The sequence below is a fragment of the Portunus trituberculatus genome, chromosome 4 (genome assembly GCF_017591435.1).
Source record: "Portunus trituberculatus isolate SZX2019 chromosome 4, ASM1759143v1, whole genome shotgun sequence".
Taxonomy (NCBI): Eukaryota; Metazoa; Arthropoda; class Malacostraca; order Decapoda; family Portunidae; genus Portunus; species Portunus trituberculatus.
The window spans coordinates 6,722,801-6,732,570 of record NC_059258.1 but is presented as its reverse complement, the minus strand read 5'-3'; the positions used below and the strand labels follow the sequence as shown (position 1 = coordinate 6,732,570).

The 9,770-nt window shown below is 41.6% G+C and overlaps 2 protein-coding genes across 2 annotated transcripts in view; one reads left to right on the top strand and one right to left on the bottom strand.

Annotated features, from left to right (window-relative positions):
- LOC123512335 (tubulin alpha-1 chain-like) overlaps positions 1 to 1,573 on the bottom strand; it is a 26,632-nt gene extending 25,059 nt beyond the window's left edge. The window contains exon 1 of the mRNA XM_045268676.1: positions 1,374 to 1,573. Within this exon, the coding sequence (XP_045124611.1) occupies positions 1,374 to 1,388 (15 nt within the window). The 5' untranslated portion in view covers positions 1,389 to 1,573. The remainder of the gene's footprint in view (positions 1 to 1,373) is intronic.
- Positions 1,574 to 4,968: 3,395 nt separating this feature from the next.
- LOC123512346 (angiopoietin-4-like) lies at positions 4,969 to 8,689 on the top strand. Its single transcript, XM_045268688.1, has 6 exons — positions 4,969 to 5,199; positions 5,623 to 5,880; positions 6,233 to 6,416; positions 7,109 to 7,214; positions 7,843 to 7,982; positions 8,150 to 8,689. The coding sequence occupies exons 1-6, from the start codon at positions 5,143 to 5,145 to the stop codon at positions 8,440 to 8,442; spliced, it is 1,038 nt and encodes a 345-aa protein (XP_045124623.1). The 5' UTR covers positions 4,969 to 5,142; the 3' UTR covers positions 8,443 to 8,689.
- The last annotated feature ends 1,081 nt before the right edge of the window (positions 8,690 to 9,770 follow it).

Below are 9,770 nucleotides of genomic sequence, written 5' to 3'. Positions count from 1 at the left end.
AGAAGTCAAGATTGATTACATACGAGTAGACTCAGAGAGAGAGAGAGAGAGAGAGAGAGAGAGAGAGAGAGAGAGAGAGAGAGAGAGAGAGAGAGAGAGAGAGAGAGAGAGAGAGAGAGAGAGAGAGAGAGAGAGAGAGAGAGAGAGAGAGAGAGAGAGAGAGAGAGAGAATAGGGGTAATAAACTAAACACACACATGCATACATACATACACAGAAGTCATGGAGGCCGGTTAAGGAGGAGGAGGAGGAGGAGGAGGAGGAGGAGGAGGAGGAGGAGGAGGAGGAGGAGGAGGAGGAGGAGGAGGAGGAGGAGAAGGAGGAGGAGGAGGAGGAGGAGTGTTATGTGGAATGAGGTAAGGCGATCAATAATGAGGGCGAGTATGTGGAGGAGGAAGAAGAAGAAGAAGAAGAAGAAGAAGAAGAAGAAGAAGAAGAAGAAGAAGAAGAAGAAGAAGAGGAGGAGGAGGAGGAGGAGGAGGAGGAGGAGGAGGAAGAAGAGGAGGAGGAGGAGGAGGAGGAGGAGGAGGAGGAGGAGGAGGAGGAGGAGGAGGAGGAGGAGGAGGAGGAGGAGGAATACAAAGGAATACAAAGGAAAGCCAAACAGCGACAGGCCTCTTGGTCATTTGGAGACTGTTTGGTAACTACTTCTAACTGGCTACAGATAAGAGAGACAGGACAGTACGTACAGGAGAAGGCTCCTCCCCACCCACCACTCCCTCCACCCACCGCTGGCATGGAAGATAGTTTGGAAAAGTACCATGCAGTGTGGAAAAACTGACATGGAATTTTCACAGGAAAGGAAAGGAAAGGAAAGGATGAAAGGAGGAGGAGGAGGAGGAGGAGGAGGAGGAGGAGGAGGAGGAGGAGGAGGAGGAGGAGGAAGAAGAAGAAGAAGAAGAAGAAGAAGAAGAAGAAGAAGAAGAAGAAGAAGAAGAAGAAGAAGAAGAAGAAGAAGAAGAAGAAGAAGAAGAAGAAGAAGAAGAAGAAGAAGAAGAAGAAGAAGAAGAAGAAGAAGAAGATGAAAGAAGAAGAAAAGAAAAGAAAAGAAAAGAAAAGAAAAGAAGAAAAGAAAAGAGAAAGAAGAAATAAACGAAAGAACGAAAAAATAGCAAACAACAACAACAACAACAACAACAACAACAACAACAATAACAATAATAACAATAATAATAACAACAATACCAACAACAGAAAGAGGAAAAGAAAATCAGAAAACAGTAAAACAAACATAAAAATCAAGAAAAACAAAATGAAAACAACAACTACTACAACAACACAGACACACAGACACACAAACACACAAAAACATACACACACATAAACACAGACATACAGACACACATACATATATACATACAGACAGACACTTACCCCACCACTCGGCATCTTGAAACCACAAAAAACTGTCCTTTACTTAAAAAAACTCAACAGGACCCTTCAAAACCCCCAATCCTTCGCTACAATATCCTTCAGAGATCCTTCAGGCTGCAGGATATCAGGGGGTGTGTCCGGGAGTGCTGGGGAGTGTCTGGGGAGTGCTGGGGGTGTGTCTGGGGTGCACGTGTTAAGGTAGCACACCCCTGCAATATACTGGTAACATTCCGAGCTCGCCCAAATACCTAACCTTTCCTTTCTCTCTCTCTCTCTCTCTCTCTCGGTCTCTCTCTGTCTCTCCTGTGCCCTCCTGGCCAATCAATGACGTCCTAGTCTCGCCACAGCCAATCACACCACGGCACTCTCTCGCCTCTCAGCCAATCAGATGCGCTCGTTACGTGATGTGGGCGTGGTTTAAATTTCTCGTGATTTTTTTTTTTCTCAAGTTGTTTATTTTTTGTATTTATTTTTCTCAGCAGTTTTCTTTACTTTTTTTTTAAGTGTTTGTTGTTATTGTTTTTTTTTTTATTTCTATTTATTTTGAAAGGTTATTCTTATTGTGATCGTCATACTTCAGTGAAAAATTATCGTACCTATTTTTTTTCCTCCGATTAAAAAAATACGTAAAAATATCTCATTATTATTATTATTATTATTATTATTATTATTATTATTATTATTATTATTATTATTATTACATTATTATTATTATGTCAATTTGTCTGTATCTGTCTGTCTGTCTGTCTGTCTGTTTGTCTGTCTCTTTAATAACACATAGGAATTCGCCGACCAAGAGAGAGAGAGAGAGAGAGAGAGAGAGAGAGAGAGAGAGAGAGAGAGAGAGAGAGAGAGAGAGAGAGAGAGTAATGTATTTTTTTTCAGAATAAGAACATTATATTTTCAAGAATACATTAGCTATATCCTTTCTTCTCCCTCTTTTGTCATTTTCTCTCCTCCTCCTCCTCTTCCTTTTCTTCTTCATTCGTCTGACCTTCCTTTCCTCTCCTCCTCTTTCCTTCAATCTTTTTTTTTCTTTTCTTCTTCTTCTTCTTCTTCTTCTTCTTCTTCTTCTTCTTCTTCTCCTCCTCCTCCTCCTTTTCTTCTTCATTCGTCCGACCTTCCTTTCCTCTCCTCCTATTTCCTTCAATCTTCTTTTTTTCTTTTCTCCTCCTCCTCTTCGTCTTCCTACTCCTCCTCCTCCTCCTCCTCCTCTTCGTCTTCCTGTTCCTCCTCCTCATATTCATCATTATCATTCTTCTACTCTTTGATCTTGTCCTCCTGTCCTCTTTTTCCTCCTCCTCCTCTCACATATCTTCCTCCTCCTCGTTTCCCTCCCTCCCTCCCTTCTGTGATATAATGACAACACACACACACACACACACACACACACACACACACACACACACACACACACACACACACACACACGTAGAACAGAAAACGAGAGAGAGGAAGAAAACGAATGAAAATATTTAACGTAGCACTGAGCAATTCTACACCTCTACTTTCCAAGGGCTCTAGTTGAAGTCACATGGGCTTATAAAGGTGTTTTAAAGGTTCTAGTGATAGATTAATACGATTTCTACATCATTAACAGGAAAACAGTCTTGAGAACACGGCTAGTCAACTTTGTGGCCTTAGAAAACACTTATGGTGATGTTAAATGTGTTTCTAAGAGTGTTTTTTAAGGTTATAGTGACAGATTAACAAGATTTCTGCATTATTAGCAAGAGAAACAGTCTTGAGAACACGTTGTCATCTCTGTGGTCTTGGAAAACAGTCGTGGTGAAGTTAGACGGGTTTCTTAGAGCGTTTTAAAGGTTCTGACGACAAATTAACAATATCTCCACATTATTAACAGGAGAAATAGTTTTGAGATCCCAGATAATCACTTCTGTGGCCTTGGAAAACAATCCTGAAGTGACATGGGTTTTCAAGTGTTTTTAAAGGCTCTAGTGACAGATTAACATGATTTCTACATTAGTGACAGGATAAAGTCTTGATAACTTGATTAGTCATCTCTGTTGCCTTGGAAAACAATCCTGAAGTGACATGGGTTTTCAAGTGTTTTTAAAGGCTCTAGTGACAGATTAACATGATTTCTACATTAGTGACAGGATAAAGTCTTGATAACTTGATTAGTCATCTCTGTTGCCTTGGAAAACAGCCGTGGTAGTCACATGGGTTTAAGAGAGCGAGTTTTTTTTTTTTTTTTTTTTTAAGGTTCCAGAGACTGATTAACGAGATTTTTCCATTAGCAGGAGAATAAGTCATGAAAAACCGTCTAATAATCTCTGTGGCCTTGGAAAACAGTCGTGGTGACGTTAAAACACGGATCTACAAGTGTTGTTTTACGGTTAGCAGTGACTGATTAACGAGATTTCTGCACTATTAACATGGGAAACAATCTTGAGAACCGCTAATCATCTCTGTGGCCTTGGGAGACAATCGTGGAGAGCAAAGCGTTTTTCAATACAAGGTAGCGAGACAGCGGGGTGGGCGAAGTGGGGCGGGGCAGGAAGAGAAAACACTATATATGGACAGCTGAGAAACTGAGACACACACACACACAGACAGAGAGAGAGAGAGAGAGAGAGAGAGAGAGAGACAGAGACAGGACACTTATTATCACGCACATCCTATGATTCATGGCTACCCGCTAGTGCCCCTGACGCAAATCCTGTAGCGGTTGTTGTTGTTGTTGTTGTTGTTGGTAGTGGTGGTGGTGGTGGTGGTGATGGTAACAGTAGTAGTAGTAGTAGTAGTAGTAGTAGTAGTAGTAGTAGTAGTAGTAGTAGTAGTAGTAGTAGTAGATTAAAAGAAGAAGAAACAGAAGAAGAAGAAGAAGAAGAAGAAGAAGAAGAAGAAGAAGAAGAAGAAGAAGAAGAAGAAGAAGCAGCACTAGTAGTAGTAGTAGTAGTAGTAGTAGTAGTAGTAGTAGTAGTAGTAGTAGTGAATTAAATGAAGAAGAAACAGAAGAAGAAGAAGAAGAAGAAGAAGAAGAAGAAGAAGAAGAAGAAGAAGAAGAAGAAGAAGAAGAAGAAGAAGAAGCAAGCAGCAGTGGTGGTGGTGGTGGTGGTAGTAGTAGTAGTAGTAGGTAGTAGTAGTAGTGGTAGTAGTAGTAGTAGTAGTAGTGGTGGTGGTGGTGGTGGTGGTAGTGGTATATGGTAGTAGTAGTAGTAGTAGTAGTAGTAGTAGTAGTAGTAGTAGTAGTAGTAGTAGTAGTAGTAGTAGTAGTAGTAGTAGTAGTAGTAGTAGTAGTAGTAGTAGTAGTAGTAGTAGTAGTAGTAGTAGTAGTAGTAGTAGTAGTAGTAGTAACAACAAAAACAATCATTATAATCACTATTATTATCATTATTATTATTATTATTATTATTATTATTGGTGGTGGCGGTGGTGGTGGTGAAGGTGATAGTGGCGGTGGCAGTAGCAGTAGCAGTAATAGAAACACTAATATTATTCTCTCTGTTTAAATACTCGCATGTGTGTGTGTGTGTGTGTGTGTGTGTGTGTGTCCATGATGAGCGGACACTTGCACTAAGATCACATCACCCATCCGGCCTCGAGTGTCTGTCTGTTTGCCTGCCTGTCACAACCTCAGTATCTACTTAACTGTAGCAATACCAGTAGTAGTAGTGGTGATAGTGGTGGTGGTAACAGTAGTAGACACAACCACCTAATAACCTCAATAACCCCATTAACAATCAAAGTAGAGATAATTATTATTGGTTTATATAATTGCTTTTGTGTTTCTTTTTTTTCAATAATGGCAATTTACAGGTTAATCTTCTATTTATCCCTGCTCTTCTTTTGTTTGACGGAGGTAAGTGATGGTATGAGAGAGAGAGAGAGAGAGAGAGAGAGAGAGAGAGAGACGCTGATATATTTTTCGCCTTTTCTTCTTCATATTAATCTATAAAAAGCATCTTTCCTTTATCAATTGTTAATGTTCTTCTCCTTCCTCTCTCTTCCCTTCTATTTCTATCCTTATCCTCAACTTGCTCCTCCCACAATGCATCTTGACTTACACAGTACACACACTCGCGACTCCTCTACAATTCCTTTTCCATCCTCACACCTAATTTCCTCCCTTTACTCCTACTATACACCCATTTTTTTTTTCCGTGATAACAGTAATAAAAAAATAATTCCTTATCTTTTTCAACACCGCCGTACAGTCACAAGCAGCCACAGGTAATAATAATAATAATAATAAAAACAATTCCTTACTGTTATTCCGTCACAGGCAGCCTCACGTGCAGGCAGGACGAGGGAACAGCTAGCCTCCTTGCACAGACAGATACGCGCCTTGGAGGAGATCCAGGAAGAGGTACGCGGGGATCTGGCCACACTGCACGGTCACATGAAACCCCTGAAGGAGGTACAAGCTGATCTGAAGAAGCTACGAGCTGATATAGACGCCTTAACCTCGCTAGTTGAATCCACCATGCCGGAAGATTGCTGGGCGGCCAAAGCTAGAGGGTCTACGAAGAGGATTGTGACAGTAAGTTTAATTTTGATCCTAGTTTAAGTTTTGTTTAATTTTTCTTGTCTTTTTATGCATTTTTTAGTTTGAGAATTTTAAAAAGATAATGTTCATCTTGATCTCGATACTTTGGAACCATTGACTTCATTGTGTTTCGTTTTCTTTCCTCTCTTTTCTCGTGTTTCTAAAAATTTGCTTCTGCTTTGAATTTGTATGTGTTTTCTTCTCTATCACTATTATTGTTGTTCTTAATATATATTCTAATCGCTTCACCGTACATATCCAAACGACAAACATACGAACACACACAAACCTTCCCTCATACTCATCACCTACACCTCACACACTCACCTGAGCCACATTCACACAGGTGAAGCCTCCAGGACTGGCGCCGCGGGAGGTGGTGTGCGACCAGGTCCGGGAGGGAGGCGGCTGGACACTCATGCTGGCCAGAACCCCGACACACGAGAACAACAATTTGAGGGAAAACTTCAATAAAACGTGGAAGGAGTACCGGGAGGGGTTTGGTGACCTGCGAGGGGAATTTTGGATAGGTAAGTACGCGGGTGGGTGAGAATGAGTTTTGGGTAAATCTGGAGGATGGGAAAGCATAATAACTTACTTGAAATTATTTGTAAAGGGTAACGAGATTTTTTTTTTTTATGGTTTGGATACGTAAAGACGAGAGAAAGTAAGAGACTGAGTTTTGGGTGAGCTTGGAGGAAAGGAAAAGCATGATAACTTGCCTAAAATTATCTTGAAAGGGTAAATGAGAGGCCTTTTGTGGTTTTGGATACGTGAGGATGAGAGAATATAAGAGAATAATTTTTGGGTGAGTCTGGAAAGCAGGAAAACCAAAACTTACTTAAAATTATCTTGAAAGGGGAAATGAGATTATCTTTTATGGTTTTGGATATGTAAGGACGAAAGAAAGTGAGAAATAGTAACGATGAAAGACAGATACACATTAGAACATAGAAAATTTTAACACATGAAAAGATCTTACCCCAAAAAACACTGATGAAAGATTGAAATAATAGTTAACTCCTACAATAGAAGTGGATAAAACAGCGTTGAAAGATTGAAAACTCTCATCAGCTACTGCTTTAGAGGGAATCTTCCGCTGCTGAAAAGTGAAAACAGAATTGATGTAACATTTTAACGATCATATTTCTACTACCACTCTCTCTCTCTCTCTCTCTCTCTCTCTCTCTCTCTCTCTCTCTCTCTCTCTCTCTCTCTCCAGGTAACGAGGTAGTGCACGCTCTCACCAGCGAAATACCTTACCAACTGTACGTCTTGCTTGAGGATTGGGATGGAAATGTTGCAGAAGGGATGTGGAATCAATTTAGGTACGTGTGTGTGTGTGTGTTTGTGTGTGTGTGTGTGTGTGTGTGTGTGTGTGTGTGTGTGTGTGTGTGTGTGTGTGTGTTCTGCATGTATCTATTATCTTTCTTTCTCTATTATCTTTGTTCCTTACTTTTCTTCCGCCTCTACTTTTCTTTCCATTTTTCACATTTTCTTGTTTTCTTAGTTTGCATAATATTATTTTCTGCTGTGGGTTTTTTCTCTTCTTTTCATTTCTTTTCATATTCTTTCTTTTCTTTCTGTCTTCTTATTTTCTGTTGTTTAGTTTTTCATCTACTTTTCTTTCCACTTCTCTTCATATTTCTTCTTTATCTTGTCTCCTTATTTTTCTCTCTTTCTCTTTCATCTACATTTCTTTCATATTCTCTTAATTTTTCTTTTCTTCCTTCTGTTTTCTTATTTTTTGTTGTTTTTCTTATACTTTTCTTTCCATTTCTCTTCTTATTCCTTTCGTCTTTTCTTTCTATTTTCAATATATCCTTCATATTTTTTTCTTTTCCTTCTGTCTCCTTATTTTCTGGTCTCGGATTTCCATATTCCCTCTTCTTCTCAGGTTAGGTTAGGTCAATGTGAGAGCAAGGGCTTAATAGTCCTATATACCTCTCCCTGCAGGATAGCGAGTGAGGCGGAGGACTACCGGCTTAGTGTGGAGGGGTACCATGCCCTGAGCACCACTGGGGACTCCTTCAGCCTCCACCACCACCGCCGCCCCTTCTCCACCTACGACAGAGACAACGACACAGATGACCACGGTGAGACAGGCTGCTGACACACACAGAGATAGATAGATATAGATAGATGGATAAAATAGATAGATAGATAAATAGATAGATAGATGGATACATAGTTTATTGACCCCTCCCACACACACACACACACACACACACACACCCTTTCTTTTTCTCTATCTCTCTCAAAGACCACTGCGCCAGGAGTTATGGTGGCGGATGGTGGTACTTTCAATGCCATGTGTCTCATCTGACGGGGTCCGCGCTGCCACGTCGCGAGGGAGGGCAACACGCCATCATGTGGAAGAGCTGGAAAAACACCGAGGGTCTGAGGAGTGCCTACATGGCCATCCGTCCACGCCCACCCAAGATGCAGACTTTGCTGCACCTTCCTACCACCGCTCACCCCGCGCTGCCATGCCCTGAGAGAGAGAGAGAGAGAGAGAGAGAGCATTTATTATTACGTTCCTTTGTTCTTATTTAATACCAGCAAACAGTAGGTAAGTAACTCTCATATCAATCAAGAGGGACACTGTGAACGTGCTTTGGTACACCTTGATGTGCCTCGCTGAAACGGTAACACGCTGAAAAGTTTAGGAACCAATGTATTATAGTGTGTGTGTGTGTGTGTGTGTGTGTGTGTGTGTGTGTGTGTGTGCCCTGTAGGTATAACGCAATAATTCATGTAGTATATTCCTTCTGTAACAAACCAATAAACAAAACGAATCTTATAGTATTGACAATTGTCCCACTTCACTCATGTATCTCCTCAGCTTCCTCTAGTCTCTCACATGCTTTCCTATATTCCTCCCTCCTACTCTTCCTTCCTGCCCAGCTGTTTCAACAAAGCTTTCCACCAATATGCAGAGCACCTATCATATCACATACTTCTCGTTCTCTCCAAGCATACCGCAGCACATCAGGCTGACCAGAGTAACATTTAATAGTGCGACAGTTCCACCCTGGCTTGCAACTCATCTTTCATCATATTCTGTTGACGACCGTTAGATACAATTAAGCTTCTTGGCCCTAAGTTCCCTCCCCACTGGTGCACTAGCTAGCGGCGTCCTGAGGTGCTGCGGAGGATTCATCACTGTTTCGTTGACTTGATACGCACTACCGCACACCTAAATAAAAAAAACACACACACACACACACTGGGGCTGGGTAGTTCCGTGGTAAAGGGGTCGGCTCATGATCTTAATGGCATAAGTGGTACAGTGGAGCCATGCGTGCTTTGGGATCCGAGGGGTCTCCAAGCGCACGGGTTCGAATCCTGTCCACGGTCTGAGTGCAGGTTGGGCTTCCTCACTCAGGGCAACGGTTTCCTAGCGGGTGGGCTTTGAGATAGGAGGTACCCTAAAAAGTATCCCCTTTAGCCCAGAAATTCCCGTGAAAAGCCCACATGGTATAAAAAAAAAAAGTTCAATCCTGACCCCACGGAAGTTGCTTGGAAAGATTGAACCCTATCTAATGATTGGCTAATTTGACTACAAGCTGATGTCTGCTTTAATGGCCTTTGTGTAGTCTATAGAAATTAACCCCAAGCCTTTTCTTTTACAAACACACACACACACACACACACACACACACACACACAGCGCGTAGTGTAGTGGTTAGCACGCTCGACTCACAATGGAGAGGCCCAGGTTCGAGTCCCGGCGCGGCGAGGCAAATGGGCAAGCCTGTTAATGTGTGGCCCCTGTTCACCTAGCAGTAAATAGGTACGGGATGTAACTCGAAGGGTTGTGGCCTCGTTTTCCCGGTGTGTGGAGTATGTTGTGGTCTCAGTCCTACCCGAAGATCGATCTA

Bases quoted from the DNA above. Each gene is read 5' to 3' on its own strand.
- LOC123512346 (XM_045268688.1), top strand. From the start codon at position 5,143: ATGGCAATTTACAGGTTAATCTTCTATTTATCCCTGCTCTTCTTTTGT. The intron at 6,417-7,108 runs GTAAGTACGCGG...CTCTCTCTCCAG, and splicing joins GCGAGGGGAATTTTGGATAG to GTAACGAGGTAGTGCACGCT. The intron at 7,983-8,149 runs GTGAGACAGGCT...TCTCTCTCAAAG, and splicing joins CAACGACACAGATGACCACG to ACCACTGCGCCAGGAGTTAT.